The sequence below is a fragment of the Rutidosis leptorrhynchoides genome, chromosome 9, assembly GCF_046630445.1.
Source record: "Rutidosis leptorrhynchoides isolate AG116_Rl617_1_P2 chromosome 9, CSIRO_AGI_Rlap_v1, whole genome shotgun sequence".
NCBI lineage: Eukaryota > Viridiplantae > Streptophyta > Magnoliopsida > Asterales > Asteraceae > Rutidosis > Rutidosis leptorrhynchoides.
Genome location: NC_092341.1, coordinates 6829575 through 6851445, shown reverse-complemented (window position 1 = coordinate 6851445; position 21871 = coordinate 6829575). Strand labels below are relative to the sequence as shown.

At 31.1% G+C, this 21871-nt stretch overlaps 2 protein-coding genes across 2 annotated transcripts in view; both read left to right on the top strand.

The window, feature by feature from the left end:
- LOC139866688 (uncharacterized) overlaps positions 1-7741 on the top strand; it is a 112576-nt gene extending 104835 nt beyond the window's left edge. The window contains exon 4 of the mRNA XM_071854983.1: positions 7374-7741. Coding sequence (XP_071711084.1) covers positions 7374-7741 — 368 coding nt within the window. The remainder of the gene's footprint in view (positions 1-7373) is intronic.
- Positions 7742-14616: 6875 nt separating this feature from the next.
- LOC139866219 (probable phospholipid-transporting ATPase 4) lies at positions 14617-20837 on the top strand. The gene is made up of 11 exons (XM_071854371.1): positions 14617-14772; positions 15222-17071; positions 17148-17258; positions 17590-17866; positions 17949-18037; positions 18132-18216; positions 18443-18652; positions 18731-18856; positions 19005-19103; positions 19182-19373; positions 19915-20837. Exons 2-11 carry the CDS (start codon positions 15285-15287, stop codon positions 20611-20613), a joined length of 3675 nt encoding a protein of 1224 aa, XP_071710472.1. The 5' UTR covers positions 14617-14772; positions 15222-15284; the 3' UTR covers positions 20614-20837.
- Positions 20838-21871: the final 1034 nt, after the last annotated feature.

Below are 21871 nucleotides of genomic sequence, written 5' to 3'. Positions count from 1 at the left end.
ATCGTCGTTCGTACGTGGTGATATCAAAACCTTGCGTACGTAATCCTCTAAGCTCTACCTTGAGCTTATTGACCTCGTTTCTGGGACGATACTGCTCGTTCATCAATTGCTTGAATGCTGACCACGGTAGTGCGTAAGCAGCATCTTGTCCTACCTGCTCGGGATAGGTATTCCACCATGTTAACGCCGTACCTGTGAAGGTATGCGTAGCGTACTTTACTTTGTCTTCTTAAGTACATTTACTTATGGCAAACACCAATTCAACCTTCTCGGTTCACCGTTTCAATCCAATTGGACCCTCGATTCCATCAAATTCCAAAGGTTTGCAGGCAGTGAATTCTTTGTAGGAATATCCTACACGATTTCTTGTGGAATTTGTTCCACTACTAGAACCAGAGTTATTTTTGTTATTTTGCATTGCGGCTATGTTCGAAGCCAGGAAAACACGGAAGTCTTCCTCACTCATGTTCAAGTTCGGACGAGTCGTCGGTGCCATTTCCTTCAAAAATAGCCAAAAGAATTGAGTTAATCATATAGAATTTAAGAGTAGTCTATAGTATTTCATAGCATAATATGAACTTATTTATAAAAGCTTTTTCTTCATATTAGCATTTTATAGTTTTAATTAGGATAGTACCTACCCGTTAAGTTCATACTTAGCAGCTATTATACAATTCAACTACTACGATTCTATATGAAAAACTTATTACAATAATATTTCGCGTTCAAACTTATACAATATTTTACAAACTTACAATACCGCTATTATACATATAGGATGAAATATAGCACATAATAACTTTGCTACTCGGCAGCTATAAAGGCAATTCTAGTTAATACGCAAGTTGTTCAGCAAAAGAAATAAAGACACGTAATTCATAAGTCCAGAAATAAGTCATGCATTCTGGTTTTACTAAGACGACTTCCCATCCTTGGTCTTGTGGAAAGCAACCGTTATGACCATTGGCTAGGCATCATGTTGTAATGTCGTCAAAAGGACGAGGGTTTCGTAATATCCAACAACCCCGTAATAATTTAAAAACCTTGTTTCTCACCCCCAACTACTGAATCTGTCACCTGTGGGAATGTTTCATTTAATAGTTGTAATCCGATGTTATTTTTCTCACTTTGGTAAGAAGCGAACATCACTAACCCGTAAGTATAACATGCTTCTTTATGTTGCATGTTAGTAGCTCTTTCTAACTCACGAAATCCTATGTTGGGATATGTTGAGTCAAAATAGGTTCTTAACCTGTAGCGTAAAATTGCATTTGGGTTCCCAGCATTTAACGCTTTAAAGAAAACACGGCGTAACTTACGGTCTCCCCAATGTGATATACCCCACCTATCAAAGGAAAGCCTTTTATAAACTAAGGCATTTCTGGAAAGTCTTTCAAATGTTTGACAAGTAAATTTCGCCATAACTAAATGTGCTGATGAATTCTGAGTGACTCTAGACAAGATTTCCTTAATCATATCCTCTGGTAGGTCTTCTAAAATATTCGGTTGTCTACCCTTAACGTCTATTTTGTTTTTATACTGTAAAATAGAAAAGGATTAGATTCGTAAAAGATAATTAACAAACAATACAAGCAAGTTTTACATAGAACATAAAAGTACAAGCACACTACAATACATATAATACACAACATGTTTACAACTCCCTAATCTGAATCACTGATTTCTTCTTCTTCGGACTTGGTTCGTTTTCCTAATTTTCTAGGGATATATGGTGTTCCTCTAATATGAGCCGTCGTTTTCCACAATGGTTTAGAAAAACCTGGTGGTTTAGAGGTTCCCGGGTTATTGTTACAATTTAGGAAATACGGAGGTTGCCGATACATATAAAGCTCATCGGGGTTGGAATCATGTTTCTCTATTTTTATACCTTTTCCCTTATTATTTTCTTTTGCTTTATTAAATTGGGTCGAGGTAATTTCTATAACATCATCGGAATCCTCATTGGGATCCGATTCATCAAAAAATTGGTAATCTTCCCATTATTTTACTTCCTCTGTGAAACACCATTGACCATTACTAACTTTGGTCCGTTGGTTGAGGGTTTTCTTTTATTTAATCGATTTACTGTAGGTATCAATATTTCTTCCTTCGGAACCTCTTCTTCTTCCGGTTCCTCCTCTTTCGGTTCCTCCTCTTCTGGTTCCTCTTCTTCCGGTTCCTCCTCTTCCAGTTCCTCCTCTTTCGATTCCTCTTCGGGAATTTGTGAATCTTCCCAAAGTATATTCGACTCTTCATTATTATTAGGTGAGTCGATGGGATTTGTACTAGAGGTAAACATCTATCACACAATATCAAACACGTTAAGAGATTAATATATTTATATGTTAATAATATATAGTTTCCAACAAAAAATGTTAAGCAATCGTTTTTGAAGAAAAACACGGTCGAAGTTCAGACTCACTAATGCATCCTAACAAACACGGTCGAAGTCCAGACTCACTAATGCATCCACAGTTAGATGTACAGAAAAAATCGATATATATTATCTTGAATCAATCCACGACCCAGTGTATACACGTCTCAGGCTAGATCACAACTCAAAGTATATATATTTTTGGAATCAACCCCAACCCTGTATAGCTAACTCCAACATTACTGCATATAGAGTGTCTATGGTTGTTCCAAATAATATATATACATGGGTCGATATGATATGTCAAAACATTTGCATACGTGTCTATGGTATCCCAAGATTACATAATATATAGAATACATGTATAATACAATATGAGTTAGCTAGGATATGATTAATATAGATTCGTTACCAATTTTCACGTAGTTACAACAAGCAAAAAAAAATATCCAATCTTGTTTTACCCATAACTTCTTCGTTTTAAATCCGTTTTGAGTGATTCAAGTTGCTATGGTTTCATATTGAACTTAAGTTTATGAATCTAAACAGATAAAATATAAGCTTATAGTCATAAATACAGGTTACAAGTCATTTTTGTAAAGGTAGTCATTTCAGTCGAAAAAACGACGTCTAGATGATCATTTTGGAAAACATACTTCCACTTTGAGTTTAACCATGATTTTTGAATATAGTTTCATGTTCATAAGAAAAATCATTTTCCCATAAGAACAACTTTTAAATCAAAGTTTATCATAGTTTTTAATTAACTAACCCAAAACAGCCCGCGGTGTTACTACGACGGCGTATATCCGGTTTTACGGTGTTTTTCGTGTTTTCAGGTTTTAAATCATTAAGTTAGCATATCATATAGATATAGAACATGTGTTTAGTTGATTTTAAAAGTTAATTTAGAAGGATTAACTTTTGTTTGCGAACAAGTTTAGAATTAACTAAACTATGTTCTAGTGATTACAAGTTTAAACTTTCGAATAAGGTAGTTTTATATATATGAATCGAATGATGTTATGAACATCATTACCACCTCAAGTTTAGTAGGTAAACCTACTGGAAATGATGAAAAAAATAACTTGAGCTTCAAAGGATCTTTGATGGCTTGGAAGTTCTTGAAATAGAAGCATGACACAAAAACAAGTTCAAGTAAGATTATTACTCGAATTAAGATAGTTATAGTTATAGAAATTGAACCAAAGCTTGAATATGAATATTACCTTGATTTAGAAAGATAACCTACTGTAAATAACAAAGATTTCTTGATCTTAGATGATTGCTTGGAATGGATTAGGAAACTTGAAAATAAACTTGTAAACTTGGAAGTGTTCTTGATGTGTTCTTGAGTAATTGTTTTTATGATGATTATAGGTAATAACCAAAGCTTGTATTTGATATTTTTGCTGGAAAAATAGTAACTTAGACATTCATGGAAGAGTGTATGTGTTTTGAGAGAGAATTGGGAAGAAAATTGGAAGTGAAATGGAGTAGGTGGTGAGTGGTGAAGGTGAGTGGGGTTAAAAGGAGTTCTTGTTTTTGTTTCCTTGCTCATAAGTCATGCTAGTTGTCTAATTGTTGGTTCCACATGTTTGTTGACTGTCTAGGGCTGCTAAGAGCTGAATTATTATGTATGTATACAAATAGTATATACGTCTAGGAGCTGGGTATTGTACGAGTATGAATACGGTTGCATACGAGTAGAATTGTTGATGAAAATGAATGAGAATGCAATTGTAAGCATTTTTGTTAAGTAGAAGTACTTTGATATGTGTCTTGAAGTCTTTTAAAAGTATACTAATACATCTAAATACACTACATGTATATACATTTTAACTGAGTCGTGAAGTCATCGTTAGTCGTTACATGTAAGTGTTGTTTTGAAACCTTTAAGTTAACGATCTCATTTAATGTTGTTAACCCATTGTTTATTATATCTAATGAGATGTTAAATTATTATATTATCAAGATATTATGATGTATGAATATATCTTAATATGATATATATATATATATATATATATATATATATATATATATATATATTAAAATGTCGTTACAACGATAATCGTTACATATATGCCTCGTTTCAAAATTCTTAAGTTAGTAGTCTTGTTTTACATATGTAGTTCATTGTTAACATACTTAATGATATATATAATTATCATTTTATCATGTTAAATATAGTGTAACAATATCTTAATATGATACATATGTATTTAGTAAGACGTTGTAATAGCGATAATCGTTATATATATCGTTTCGAGTTTCTTAACTTAGTAGTCTCATTTTTATGTATATAACGCATTGTTAATATACATATAGAGATACTTACTTATCATAATCTCATGTTAACTATATGTATATCTATATATATATCGTCATGTCGTTTTTACAAGTTTTAACGTTCGTGAATCGCCGGTCAACTTGGGTGGTCAATTGTCTACATGAAACACATTTCAAATAATCAAGTCTTAACAAGTTTGATTGCTTAACATGTTGGAAACATTTAATCAAGCAAATATAGTTTTCAATTAATATATAATCATGGAAAAATTCGGGTTACTAAAGGGACGCCCTTTAGTCTTGTCTATAGGTACGAGGTGCTTATTGTAACGACCCGTCAAAATCGCTATTGACGCGGTACGTTATTCATTGATTTCATAGTAAGGTTTTGACCTCTCTATGATACGTTTTGTAAACATTGCATTCTTTTGAAAAGGCACACCATAAATGAATATATAAATTTAAGGTTTTTGACATCTGATAATTTCTACGTATAGATAATCACCGTAAACAATAGTTTACAATACTACATCCGTTGACAATACAGTCAAAATAAGTTACATGGTGATGATTTTGTGAATACAAAGTTTTCTCGAATAAAGCATATGAAAAGTTTTCTCGAATAAAGCATATGCAAAGTTTTCTCGAATAAAGCATGTATGACTCCATGCACATAGCTTGTATAACGTATAAGTAAACAGTGGAAGACTTCTAGGAACCTGAGAATAAACATGCTTAAAAGTGTCAACACAAAGGTTGGTGAGTTCATAGTTTTAATGTTGCGCATAATCTGTATATAAAGGTGGATCACAAGATTTCAGTTGTTTCATCCAGAAACGTTTATCAAAATATTCTACAAGATTGAGCACCCTGGTAACTAAACTTTAATTTTATATATAATAAGTACCTCTATTTTAACATACATGCAACCAACAAGTATAATACACGCAAACCAACGTGTACTAAACTCAAATAGCATACGTCTGCTTTATAGTTCAGGCAAGGGTCTCTATACCTGGAACGAATGGGGATGTCAAGCCCTATGGATCCATATATAACTACTCGCACCCACCAGTTCTTATAACCGTCAGTTACTAGTTACCAAAGCTAAGGGATTTTCAGTTCAAACTCGGTGTAGAATTTAGTATGTACTTGTATCCATTGCGTTTAAAATAAAGTGCATGTATTCACAGCCCAAATATATAGATTGCAAAAGCAATTAAAAAAGGATCTATAAACTCACATATCAATATTGTGGTTCAATATTGTAGGAAAAGTATGCAGACGCAACGGAAATATTAAATGCAAGGTTGACCTTTGATTCACGAACAATAACCCCGATCAATATCTATAAACTCCTTATTTAATACCCATGAATTCCTTAGCTTTAACCCGTTTTGAAAATCACCCGAGCATAACTCCGTCGTAGTATTTTATGTAGTAATAATACTAATACTACTTAATAATAATAATAATAATAATAATAATAATAATAATAATAATAATAATAATAATAATAATAGAATCTTAGGGAGTGTATATATGAAAAAAAATGATATGTGTCTTCGATCATTCATATATATATATATATATATATATATATATATATATATATATATATATATATATATATATTAATAAAATAATAATATAATAATTTTGAAATAAAATATAATAATATAATAATATAAATATAATATAATAAAGTAATAAAGTAATAATATAATAATAATTTAAAAAAACATGTGAATTCATTTTGTCAATTTCTACCGACAGTTTTTACGGACCGGTATTTCATATTCTTTTGCTAATAATTGACGGGTAAAAATATGGATAAAAATTCTAATTTTTATACTTGAATATATATATATATATATATATATATATATATATATATATATATATATATATATATATATATATATATATATATATATATCTGTTTTGGTCTTAAGCTTTATAAAATTAGTTGTAAAAAGGTTCGTTTATAAAGTTTGTACACGTAATATGTGTTTTCCTAGTTTTTGACTGGACAAAGATATATAATATAATATTAATTTAAATATAATAATATAATAATATAATAATATTAAAATAAAATATACTAATATAATAATAAATTTTGAATTCAAAGATTTTAAAAAGTTGTATTTATCAAATATATTAGGGTTATATTATGTAACTTATTTCTATCAAGTCGCTTTCATGTGAATAGTAAATTAATTAATTTCTTTCATTTACTATTCATATGAATAGTAAATGAATTAATTTCAATTTAACTATTTAAGTTACATTGTTGTACGTTGTACTTTACAGATTGTACATCTTTGATTTAATTGCTTTTTTCTTATAAATTAAAAAAATTACATCATAAAAATAAAATGATTAAATACGTAAAAATTTAAATTTGAAAATTGCATCATTCAATAGTAAATTTTTATCATTTCATATATAAATATTATTCGCATGTTTACGTGTATATATATATATATATACACACACACACACACAATTATATAATTATCACAAGTTATGACGTTCGTGAATCGTCGGACAAACAAGGTGGTCAACCGTTATATAAAACTCATTTACAAAAGTTTTAAAACTTGTCAAAATGCATTGCTTATCATGACAAAAATATTAAATCATATAGAGAATTGGTTTAAATAAGTCAAAATTTTCCGGGTCATCACACTTATCCCTGCAGAAATAGTTGTTCCGACGCAATGCGTCACTGAATTCGATGAGGAATCTAATGTAATGTATTTGAGCGAAAACTTGAATTTGTTGGAGGAACGCATGTCAATAGCAGCTATCAACGAGGCGTCTAATAAGCAAAAGATTGCCAAGTACTATAACCAACGTCTCCGTGAACGAACGTTCCGTCCCGGTGACTATGTGTGGCATAACAATAATGCTAGCAGGGTCGAAGACGTTGGTAAATTGGGACCTAATTGGGAAGGTCCTAATGAAGTTGTGGAAGCCCTTGGTAACGGAGCGTACAACTTAAATGCGAGACGACTAATTTATACCGCGCACTTGGCATGTAACCAATCTGAAAAAGTTCTATGTTAAGAAATTTGGAACTTTACGTTTTCCTTTTCAGTATTCTCATTTTTAGTTTGTGATTGATCAACGCGACTATGTAAGCGCGTTGCGCCTTGGATTTGTTTGGTTGTTTTGTTCAAACTTAATGCATTTTTCAGTTTTGTTAATTAAGGCATTACGTAACTGTTTATGGCAGCACTTCGGTGTAATAATTGTAAGTCCATTCTTATTTTACACATACCTTGAACGAAGTACAATCTAACCTTCGAACGGCATGAACGATGTCAAACGTCACCGTAATGGAATGCCTTCGGTACAATATTTTGAGGTATAATATATTCACTTATAATTTCAATTTCAAGTGAGATAGATAAAAAAATAGAGAAAGGAGAATTTAAAGTAATATAAAATAAATTTAATTGATTAATAGAATATGTTACAGTAGTGTTAAACTGCTAAATGAGTAAATAAATACCACTCATCTCAAAAATAATTGTCTTAGTTTATTTTTTAAAAATAATTTCCATTTTTTTAAATATTTTTATTTGTATAATATAATATTGGATGAAATTTATATGAATGATTAGATATTAAACGTGTTTTAATTAGTATACTTTTTATCAAATGTTTATATAAACAAAGAAAAATATTTAAAGTAAAAGTTGTTTGAAAAATGCTTTTGAAAAATTCAAATGATATCGAGTAGTTCATTTTTGATAGAGATAGTAAGATTTATTTTGTCCATGCTACCTGATGAAATAATCAGGTTATTCCATGACTACTTTTGATTGTTTTTCCTTAACATATGCTGTTAGTGAGGTTTGAAACTAAAAAAATGTTGATCGTGCATGTGAGCCTTCACTTTTTGTCCATATATTATTCGTACTTACTTCGATTTAGTTGAATGTAAATTTTAACGTTTGTAATTCAAAGGAATATAAATTTCACTAACTGATTGAGAATTCAAGACCCCTGAATAACTTTTAATTGAATGGTTCAACGCTGAATAGTGAACCATTCAACATTTAGCGTGTTTTTTCCTGACTTTCTAATGATATATATGGTGCTGAATGGTTCATCATTCAGTACTGAACCATTAAGAGTTGAAATACTCTTTTTCAGTTGTAATAGAATTTATGTAATATTCTTTATAAATTATATCAAGAAACATATTGAACAATTATAATATTTTTTCTCATGCAAAAAAATTAATAAAGTAATTTTATATCATTCACATTGTTCATTCTAAATGATTATGAAACAAGTTATTGTCACTCAAAATCAACTACATTCAGAATTTTAATTATTCGGATTATAAACCATTAAACATTTAATTATTTAGTTTCATTAAACGCACCCTTAACGTTTACTCGGCTCGTCCCATAAAAAGAGTTCACATTACTATTTATATTTGTCCCAAAATAAATGTCATGTACTCAAAATAATGTTAAAAAGTCACTAAAGTTCCAATTCCACTTTTTATATATGAAAGTCGGCAAAACATTTTAATACATATTTGATTTCTTTCTTACTTTATTTGAAAGTTAGCTAATTTGTAACCTGCGATTTCGGGTACTACAATTAGAGATTATGAAAGTTATTTTGAGGGTAAGCATAAATACAATGAAATGAATACTCATTAGCGAATGAAAAAAAAAAGATAAAGATGATGAAATATAATTCACAATATTATAAACATTAAATCAACCAATTAAGTAATATGAAGTTCAATATAACAGTTTAATGAATCCGCATACAGGATGTATAGATGTGAATAGTAAAGGAAATAAAGAACATTTTACTTTATGGACGCGATTGTCAAGCATAATTTATTGCTTCTATTCTTTTAAAGTATGCGTTAATTGACAATAATCATTCTTCAAATTGTTTAGTTGTCAACCTCTTAAAGCTTAGTCAAAGTATTTATACGCAACTGATTAGCCTGCAATGGGTCAAAAGTGGTTGAGTGTTGAAAACTATATTCTTAGTATTGATGTTGTTGTGCTTATTTTATAATCACTCTTTATTCTTTTAAATAATTATTTGTCGGATAAAACCTATTATCAAAAAAATATTGATGTAATTATTGTTAAATTTCATTAATAACTAAAATATTTAAATTTAGTTTGTGTACATATTAAAGTAAACTTAGAAATTAATAATAATTAGAACCTAATTTAAATTTAAATAAGTTTTTATATCATAGAAATTTTTCATAGATTGCGAAATTCGAGTCATATAACTTGTTAATGCTAATCCATTTCATTAAATCAACCAATTAAGTAATATGAAGTTCAATATAACAGTTTAATGAATTCGTATACAGGATGTATAGATGTGAATAGTAAAGGAAATAAAGAACATTTCACTTTATGCACGCGATTGTCAAGCATAATTTATTGCTTCTATTCTTTTAAAGTATGCATTAATTGACAATAATCATTCTTCAAATTGTTTAGTTGTCAACCTCTTAAAGCTTACTCAAAGTATTTATACGCAACTGATCAGCCTGCAATGGGTCAAAAGTGGTTGAGTGTTGAAAACTATATTCTTAGTATTTATGTTGTTGTGCTTCTTTTATAACCATTCTTTATTCTTTTAAATAAATATTTGTCGGGTAAAACCTATTATCAAAAAAATATTGATGTAATTATTGTTAAATTTCATTAATAACTAAAATATTTTGTGTACATATTAAAGTAAACTTAGAAATTAATAATAATTAGAACCTGATTTAAATAAGTTTTTATATCATAGAAATTTTTCATAGGTTAAGAAATTCGAGTCATATAACTTGTTAATGCTAATCCATTTCTTTTATCTTTAAATCTAACTAGTTTTCGAACCCTCGCTTCGCGCAGGGGGTTCGGTTTTTAATGTATTTTATTGTGTTTAGTTACGGAGTCTGCGAGTGAAAAATCAACGTATATGAAAAGTACCCTAAATATTTAGCGTTTTTTATTAGCAATTACTGAATTACCGTAGAGTAACACAATACTCTTAACCATCTCCATTGGTGAGAACTTGATATAATGTGTAGCCGGTAATAAGTTGATACATTACAAACTTGAAAAAGAATAGAGAAAAAGGAAGAAACAAATGACAAATATGAAAACTCACCTGAGATTTTTCACATCAGTATCGAAAGATCCTTCAGCTATATTTGTACTTCAATAACCAATTCTTGACCTTTCAATCTAGATGGCTGTAATTGATAACCGATTGACATATATTGTTACACTAGCGTTAGATATCTGTTGTTTGTTACAAATACGATGACAAATTGATGAATGAATGGATCAACAGCTAACTCTATTTATGCTATTTATGCTCAAATAAATAGTGCAAATACTTACTTTTGAGAACCAACAGCTGATGCCAAATTCGCCGTTAAAAAAAAATGGCGAACACGTCAAAGAGTCCCTCAAAGTGTATGTTTAATTTGAGAACCAAGTACATCAAATTTTACAGTTTCTTATTATTATTGAAATGAATGAATATAGATTTAATCAGATTACATTGTAATAAGTTATGAAAGAAAAATGAGTTGTTCTAATGAACTCGTAAAAAAAGTATCCACAATTATGACCCTACCTAGTCCGGAATAATGTGTTAGTTCTGTATATTATAAACAATGGATGTAAAACATATCGTAGGCAATAATGCAGGTTGATTGTAAGCAGCTAAGTGCTTAAAGATTAGATATGTTCCATCATCATGTCCATCGATCTGCAATAACATAATTTGAAACATAAGTGTCAAACAATTCATATAATTAATACATAATCATACTAAGTATTCGATGCATACTGCTAATAAAATATTGTTCAATTTATAATTTTGAAATGAATTGATGTAGTCATACTTGAAATCAGTTAATTTATAGACTAGATGTAACTATCATAAAATCTATATAATTAATACATAATCATACTAATACACAATGGAAGCATATTGAAACGAAAAAAATTTATTTCACCTTTCCAACATCTGCAATCATCAATAATCTAAGTATAACAATCTAAAAATTAATCATGACTCTATATTAGGAGTGTCACATATCCATAATTGTAACAAACATGTAAGAATAACAAGCATGATTGTAAATAATCATAAAAAGAACGAAGAAAGGACGATAAATTCAGAAGGTAGCAACAATTTCATATTCAAGAAACATTTGATTATCAAGATCAACAATTTCAACGACAACTAAATTCCAGTAATATATTATATACGCAGGATGATAAATTTAATCTATAGTTAATATTAAATCTCTAAAATGATGATGTCATAAATAAACATTTATAAGTATAAAAATAATTTAAAATAAAAAAAAATTTAAAACATCTTTGATGATGTCATTATTTAATATTAAATTTAATTAAGAAAATAATACAAAATCTTTTATAAAAGGAAATACTAATCTTTAACAGAACACCAACATATTTTCAAATATTAAAGCATATTGTACAACCTTTATATAATAATTGTATTTTAATTTTCCAAAAAAAATTTCAAAAGACATTTATTATTAAAAATATAAATTATCAATTTGAGCAAACTTTATTATTAATTTTTATTATAGTAATTATTATTATAATTATTATATTATTAATATTTAAATATGGGTTTACTTTACGAGATTAATTACGTTATATATGTATGCGAAAGTACATATCTCTATATATTTGTAAAAACAACGACAAGTTTCTTAGTCGAACGGGTCGTTACAAAACATCTTTGATGATGTCATTATTTAATATTAAATTTAATTAAATTAATAATACAAAATCTTTTATAAAAGGAAATACTAATTTTTAACATAACACCAACATATTTATAAATTTTAAAGCATATTGTATAACCTTTATATAATAATTGTATTTTAATTTTCAAAAAAAAATTCAAAAGACATTTATTATTAATAATAATAATTATTAAAAATATAAATTATCAACTTTGAGCAAACTTTATTATTATTATTTATTTTTATTATAGTAATTATAATTATAATTATTATATTATTAATATTTAAATATGGATTTACTTTACGAGATTAATTACGTTATACATGTATGCAAAAGTACATATCTCAATATATTTGTAAAAACAACGACAAGTTTCTTAGTCGAACAAGTCATTACAATAAATGACTTTAACATTTACATTTAGTTAATACCTAAAACATGTCATTAAATTATTTCGTTTAAACAAACCCGTGATTTCACAGGTCATTTCACTAGTTTACTGATAAATTTATAACTCTCGTGTCGATTGTGGATGCTGATAGATTTAATGACAACTTCTATTGTATACTTCGATTACTATAACCTAATTTAGATAAAGATTGAGCTGTGCAGACCCTAGTCGCATCTTAGCGGAGGGATTGTGTTGCATCGAGTTGAATGTTTAAAAAAAAAGAAATAAGGGTTGAGTTCAAATGTTTCATCACCAATGTATTTCGCCAGGCGCCTGTAAAATTCTCGATATGAATTTGAGAACGAAGAACTCTAATTCTCGTAAAATTTGATGTAGTGGTGGATAGTGGATTATTTAGGGTATTATTGTCAATTATTGTCAATATATAATCAGGAATACAATTGATGCCTAATCAATGTTCTTAGTGGTTGAGATTGAATAATAAGATTGCATTTAATGGTCTTTATTTTGCCTACAAAGCATTTGATATAATGGATTAGAGGACTAGTATCGGTCCCACCCTTGGACCCGTGAATGGTTAGTGAATCGAAGACACCAATACTAGCAAATAGCCCTTGGTTAGTCTTTGGAAGCTCGTGCTGCAAAATGTCGTTGTATGACATTTTGGATCACGGATATAATGCAGTCAAGTGTTGTACATTTTTCTTTGAAACTTGTACCCGTAAATAATTAATTAATTTAGTGGGTGTGGGGAGGTGTGTAAATGGGTACGTCATGGTTGTTAGTATTTAGTGGTTGGTTAGAGATGAGAAGAAGGTGCTGATGTGGCGCTGATGTGGCACTCAGCGATCCCATGACGGACCGTCATGGTTAAGAGTGGTCTTAGCTATATATCTAACTTTGTTACCTAATATAAAAATAATATATATATATATATATATATATATATATATATATATATATATATATATATATATATATATATATATATATATATATAGATAGATTAATTATAATGACTTATTAAATGAATGATAAAGTTTACATTTTACTAAACTATTATAAATTTAAAAAAATTTGTTGATGAACATTTAGTCGACGGAGGGAGTATTAAGTTATGTCTATGTGTTATATGTACTATAATAATAATAATAATAATAATATTTTGTGAAAGTTATTTAGTAAATTTTTGTAGGATTACACTTTCACTCAATTATTTTTACTACGCACTTTATTTCACTTTATTCAAATTTCAATATTTCAATTTCAATATTCATAATTAAAAAATCAAAAATTCAATACTCCGTAGTATAAACTATAAAGGCAATACCTATTTTATTCATGAATTCGGAAAAGAAAGAAAGTGGACCCATGATATCAATAATCAAGCCACGTAAGAACGAGTGGGACCCAAATCACTCGGATGTGGGTCGGTGTAAGTTGGACCGATTCAATCTAAACTTGTTTCGTAAGAAAAAAAATACTTCTATTTTTGCACTAAATTCACATTTCCCATCCCCTAATTAATTCTTACAAAATCATTTCCCAAAATAAAAAATTCACATAATCTATAATCAAATTTTAATGAAGTTTAAAACTCTAAAAAAATATTAATATATTTTAAATTTTATTTTAAAATACTGTAATTAATTAAATAGAGGGCAGCTAACAAGTATACAGTATATTTAGTGATAGAGACGAAGGGAGAAACAAGGAGGTTTTGTAATTTTATTTCTCCGTTGCCTGAACCCTTTTTTTTTTTCTTCATAAAATTAATTTCAGGATATTGAAAACAACATCAATGAATTAGTTTAGCTAGCTGGCATTCTTTGATCTTATCGTCTTTGAATTTATCGCTGCCATTTTCGTTATTATTGATGATAGCTCATGCTTATCAGGTGCAATTTTCTGTTTATTTATTTGTTTTTATTATTATTATTATTATTATTTTATTTTGTTAATAGGTACGTTCTAGTGTAAGAAACTAAGAATAATTGGCTTTTGCTTGATTCATCTTCAGGCAATGCATATTCCTTTCTTCACTTTATTTTTTGTTTACCTCATTTTCATTATAATTATATATTAAACATAATTATAGGTATTCATTTATTAGAGTTTGAGTTTTGTGATGACTTAGGGTTTTAAGTTGTTTTTTATAATTGTGTTAATCATCGGTTTAAACTAGAATCATAGGTGTTTAGGACTAATAAGTTGCGAATTTTGTGTTATTATGAGTATATTTTATATTTTTATATATCAATAAATTTATTTATTAGTTAGATTTGGGTACATGATTTAGGTTTGTAGTGATACTGATTTTTAAAATGCTGAAACTAAATTTGTGCAGGATTATTAGCCTTTAGTGTTATTGGGAGGTTATTGATTTAATTCTGCTGAAATTTAATTAAATATGCCTGGTGGAATGTTAAGAGCAAGGCTAAAAAGGAGCAGTTTGTACACATTTGGGTGTATTCGACCACCTCGTGAATCAGTCGACGAGCCTCATGAGTTTAACGGGCCAGGTTTTTCGAGACACATTTGTTGTAACCAGCCCGGTTTTCATAGGAAGAAACCTCTGAAATATTCAACAAATTACATATCAACTACAAAGTATAACGTCATCACGTTTTTACCTAAGGCGCTATTCGAACAATTCAGGCGTGTTGCTAATTTGTATTTCCTATTAGCTGCATTGTTATCGTTGACGGCTGTTTCACCGTTTTCGCCGTTTAGTATGATTGCACCGCTAATGTTTGTGATCGGGGTGAGTATGACTAAAGAAGGTGTTGAAAATTGGAACCGATTTAGGCAGGATTTGAAAGTAAACATGCGAAAAGTTTTAATTCATGTTGGAGATGGTGTGTTTGTTAAAAAACCATGGATGAAACTTGAAGTTGGGGATGTGGTTAAAGTTGAAAAAGATAACTTTTTTCCTGCTGATTTACTGTTTTTATCCTCGAGTTATGAAGACGGGATTTGTTATGTTGAAACGATGAATTTAGATGGTGAGACGAATTTAAAGGTGAAAAGATCGTTAGAGGTAACATTAAGTCTAGATAACGATGCAAGTTTTAAAGATTTTAGTGCAACGATTAAATGTGAGGATCCAAACCCTAATCTTTATTCGTTTGTTGGGAACTTTGAATATGAAGGACGAATGTATCCGCTTGATCCTAGTCAGATTCTTCTTAGAGATTCGAAGCTTCGTAACACAAGTCATGTTTACGGTGTGGTAATTTTTTCGGGTCATGATACTAAAGTGATGCAAAACGGTACGAAACCGCCTTCAAAACGGAGCACAATCGAGAAAATTATGGATAAGATTATTTATGTTTCTTTTTCGATTCTCGTGTTTATTTCGGTAATTAGTTCAATAGGTTTTGCTATCAAGACTAAATTTCAAATGCCGAAATGGTGGTATTTGCCACCCGATGATAAGAAATTAGTTGATCCGCATAACGCGACACGATCGGGCGTGGCTCATTTAATAACCGCACTTATATTGTACGGTTATTTAATACCTATATCTCTTTATGTTTCGATTGAGCTCGTTAAGGTGTTACAAGCATTGTTTATAAACCAAGATATACACATGTATGATGAAGAAACTGGTACACCTGCTCAAGCCCGGACCTCGAATTTAAACGAGGAGTTAGGGATGGTTGACACGATACTTTCGGATAAAACCGGGACGTTAACATGTAACCAAATGGATTTTTTGAAATGTTCTGTAGGTGGGACCCCGTACGGTATACGTTCAAGTGAAGTTGAAGTTGCAGCTGCAAACCAAATGGCTATGGACCTCGAACAACATGATCATGATCATGGGTTTTCGAGAACCGATGCGGGTAACGGGTCGGAAATTGAATTAGAAGTTGTGGGTACTCCAAATGGTGTAAGTGGTAGAAATCGGGTTAAAGGGTTTAGTTTTGAAGATCCTAGGTTAATGAATGGGAATTGGGCCGGAGAGCCCAATAAGGATGTTTTGTTAATGTTTTTTCGGATTCTTGCACTTTGTCATACTGCGATTCCGGAATTAAACGAGGAGACGGGGGGTTATACGTATGAAGCTGAGTCACCCGATGAAGGAGCGTTTCTTGTTGCAGCAAGAGAGTTTGGGTTTGAGTATTGCAAACGAACGCAATCGAGTATATTTGTTCGTGAAAGATATCCTTCATATTTCGAGCCCGTTGAAAGGTATCAATATGATCTGATCAATCGATTTTATTGTCATTGTGATGTTCATATTCTTACATATTATATCGTTATGCAGGGAGTATAAACTTTTGAATATTTTGGATTTCACGAGTAAACGAAAGAGGATGTCAGTTATTATCCAAGATGAAAACGGGCAGATTTTGCTACTTTGCAAAGGCGCAGACAGGTAAGTCTTGTACAAATATCAAAATGGAGGGATCGGGTGGGTTTGGATGACGGGTCAAACTAGATGGGTTAGTTTTTTTCCCCCCAAACAGCTTTTTGAGAAATAGTTGGTGAGTAAATTTAAAGTCAGATTTACATGTGTCTAAGCATTTCAAAGTATCATGTTGGACCCATTTTCTTTTTTAATCTAATATAGCTGCCGTTTGAGTTTTGACCCATTACAGATCAAGCACAACCTGAATCAACCCAATGGGTCAAAATATGTCATCTTCAACATTATATATATATATACTGAAATGAAATTTAATCCGTCTTTTTGGTAAACAATTCAGCATAATCTTTGATCGGTTATCCAAAAACGGAAGATCATTTGAGGAGGCCACCAAAAAGCATTTAAAAGAGTATGCAGAAGCTGGATTGCGTACGTTAGCATTTGCTTACCGAAAGCTCGAATCGTCTGAATATTCTGCATGGAACGATGAATTTATGAAAGCCAAAACGTCGATTGGTGGTGATAGAGATACAATGCTTGAACACTTATCGGATGTAATGGAAAAAGATCTAATTCTGGTTGGTGCAACTGCTGTTGAAGACAAATTGCAGCCAGGGGTATTTTGGACATTTTGATAGTAGCTTATTATCGAAGCTTGGTTTTAGTTATGTTACTTTTCATTAATGGTTTGCTTTATAGGTGCCTCAATGTATCGATAAACTGGCGCAAGCTGGGCTTAAAATATGGGTTCTGACAGGTGATAAGATGGAAACTGCAATTAACATAGGGTATAGTTTATTATTTATTATGATTATTATATTATATTGAAGTCCAAATTGATACATGCAATTTTTTTTTAAAAATCTGAATCTTTTTGTGCAGATTTGCTTGCAGTTTGCTTCGGCAGGGGATGAAACAAATATGTATAACAACAAATGTGGAATTGTTAACCCAAGACTCTAAGAAGGTACTTGTTCTTATTATCTCATACATAAAATGTCAAAATGGGCAATCCAGTAGCTTGGGTAACATGTCAAAATGGTTCGGGTCAGAATGTTTAGTAATTTATACATGACAAGGCCGAGTGGGTTTTAACCACAAACATACTTTGTCCAGGTTTCTTAGACTTTATAAACAATTAATATCTTATTCATGATTAAAATGATTTATAAATGTTACTTTTTTCTGATCAGGCTGTAAAGGAGAATATCTTGATGCAAATTACGAATGCATCTCAAATGGTTAAACTTGAAAAGGATCCACATGCTGCATTTGCGTTGATTATTGATGGGAAGACGTTAACTTATGCATTAGAGGGCGATTTGAAGCATCAGTTTTTAAATTTAGCCATTAATTGCGCTTCTGTCATATGCTGTCGTGTCTCTCCAAAGCAAAAGGCGTTGGTAAGTTTACTTTTTGTTGCTGATTGCATGTTACTTTTCTTGGTTATATATTATTAACCTTGTTAAATCTTCATTTAGGTTACGAGATTGGTAAAAGAAGGCACCGGGAAAACAACTTTAGCAATCGGTGACGGTGCAAATGATGTGGGAATGATTCAAGAAGCTGATATCGGTGTTGGTATTAGCGGTGTTGAAGGAATGCAGGTTTGAAATACATTAACACACCAAGTCAAACTTGGTCAAACTTAGTCAAACTTAGTCAAACTCGGTCAAAACTTAAAATTCAGTCAAAATTGGCCAAACTTAGTCAAACTTGGTTAAAAAAATGATGCAACTTTATGATTTTGTGTAGGCTGTGATGGCTAGTGATTTTTCTATAGCACAGTTTCGGTTTCTTGAAAGGCTTCTTGTTGTACATGGTCATTGGTGCTATAAGAGAATTGCTCAAATGGTACAAACGAATTCGTCTTGATGTGTTAATTGTTAAATTTGTTGACTTTTGTTTGACTTTAAATTCTCTACAACACAGATATGCTATTTCTTTTACAAGAATATTGCTTTCGGCCTAACGCTATTCTACTTTGAGGCGTTTACGGGCTTTTCTGGACAGTCGGTGTATGATGATTGGTATATGCTATTATTCAATGTCGTTCTCACATCGTTGCCGGTTATTTCACTTGGAGTTTTTGAACAAGACGTTTCTTCCGAGATCTGTTTGCAGGTCAGTGTTCATAAACTTATGTCATGTTTATATATGCCAACATAGGCAGGTTGGTTAATGGGTCAAAACGGGTCATGTTTAAACTTAGTTGGGTTGCCATGAATGCACACACTTTTCTTGTATGTTCAACCTGCTCCCATTATTATATAATATATAAGAGGCTATTTGACCCATTTATGCTTTAAGAAAAAAATTGACCCATTTATTTGTCAATGGGTTCCTTTGGGTTATGTTTAATATCTAATGGGTTAAAGGGTTTGAGTAAAAAGTAATTCAATTTAATGCCTGATTTCTCCATAATCATATTATATGGTAAGCTAGTTAAAAAAATTATTTACACGAATAAAAATATTGAAATCATACATGTAACCTAGTAATTTGTAAAATATAATACAATTTTACATTTTTACTACCCGTTTTGACCTATAACCCGTACCCATTAATGCTAACTTTGCCATCTGTAATATTCACATTTTTTTGGAGAGAATAAAGTATATGAAACTTACTGTTGATTTTATGAACAATTTTTGAACAACTACAGTTTCCAGCATTATATCAGCAAGGACCAAGAAACCTATTTTTCGACTGGTACAGAATATTCGGTTGGATGTGTAACGGTCTCTACTGTTCCCTAATCGTCTTCTTTCTCAACATCATTATCTTTTACGACCAAGCTTTCCGGGTAGACGGTCAGACCGCTGACATGGCGGTGGTGGGGACCGCCATGTTCACGTGTGTCATCTTCGCAGTGAACTGCCAAATCGCCCTAACAATGAGCCACTTCACTTGGATACAACATTTCCTAATCGGGTTCAGCATCGTTATGTGGTATGTATTTCTCGTTTTATACGGGATGCTTTCACCGAGTATTTCGGGAAACGTGTACAAAATCTTTCTAGAAGCTCTTGCACCCGCACCAATTTACTGGCTTAGTATTGTATTAGTAACTGTAGCCTGTAATTTACCTTATTTGGCTCACATATCGTTTCAAAGATCGTTTAACCCAATGGATCATCATGTAATTCAAGAAATCAAATATTATAAAAAGGACGTTGAGGATCGACATATGTGGAGAAGAGAAAAATCGAAAGCTAGACAAGAGACAAAAATCGGGTTTACTGCAAGAGTTGATGCAACAATCAGACATTTGCGGTCCAAGTTGCAGAAGAAGACATCATTGTTAAGTCCCCGGGACCCAACCCCGACCCCAACCCCAATCCCAACCCCAACCCAAACTTAAAGTTTATATTATCGGCTCGTTGTTAGGTTTCGTGGTTGTGTAATTATATGAAGTGGGTGCTCGTTTTATCGTTGTTTACCGTTGTTATCTGCAACTAGTTGAAAATATCAGGGTATAGTTAATATATGGGCTTGTTTTGGCAAATAGAAAGTATGCTAACTTTAGGATGCTAGTATGTACAAATTGTAAAAGGGGCTTTTTTGTTTGAAGGATTTATGAGATCATATTGATATCTTCTTTTTTTTTTTTTTATCTTTCGTGCATGTATACATGTTCGTCCGCGTATTAAACCAAAAAAAAAAAAAAAAAAAAAAAAAAAAAAATGCAAACTTGACATATTGTTGTCATAAATAAGTGTTTTTAAAGTCTTGGCATATAAATGACATATATGTTGCTTATTATCATCATCCAAGACTTGAAGTCAAAAAATGATTTGAAGATCACAAATATATCAAAATGCAATCCGTTTTCAGAATATCAATCTCACAATTCCTGTAAAAATGGCTGAACCTAAACATATTTTCATCATCTTCAACGTAATTGTTGGCTAGAAGATTGTAAACCTCTGAACACGTCTTATTTGAATCCATGTCACATGTAATCCATTCGTAAGGACCTGGAAGATTATAAGGTTCTAGCTTAACTTCTGATAACGGTGTCGGAGGTTCGATCGGGCCTTCAAGTAAGGTAGAATTACTAAAAATTTTGAACTGTCCAACAGGTTGTGTTTCCCAAAACTTATGCCTATTGGAAACAGTCATTGATTGTTGGACCTTTTGTGCTATTGCATCGATTTAAGTCGGATTATTAAAAGTACCATCAGAGTTGGGGTTTAGTTTTCAGCAGGTGAACTAGAATTCACATTGTTATCCCCATCAGCCATCTCAGTTTATGATCCGTTGCGAAATTATGAACACGACGATTTCGTAAGGATGATAAATATTACTAGTGTTTTTGGTGTATTGATGAAATAGACATAAATGATCATCAAGTGAAGTAAAGAAGATAACGTGGAGACAAGAAGTTGTGATGTGGTCCAACGGTTGGTGGCCTGCCTCCTTTAGGGGAGGTCAGGAGTTCAACCCCCGTTGGCTACATATTAAAAACACAATTTCATCTCTGCCATGAAGTATCCACCCATGACACCTTTCCCATATCGTTTGGGGGGTAAAGGGGAGGGGGTTTTACTTGGCTGTGCCCTTGGATCGGTTTCAAGGTTTCCTCCCGGGCAGCGATGGGGGCTGGGTTATTATAGCTG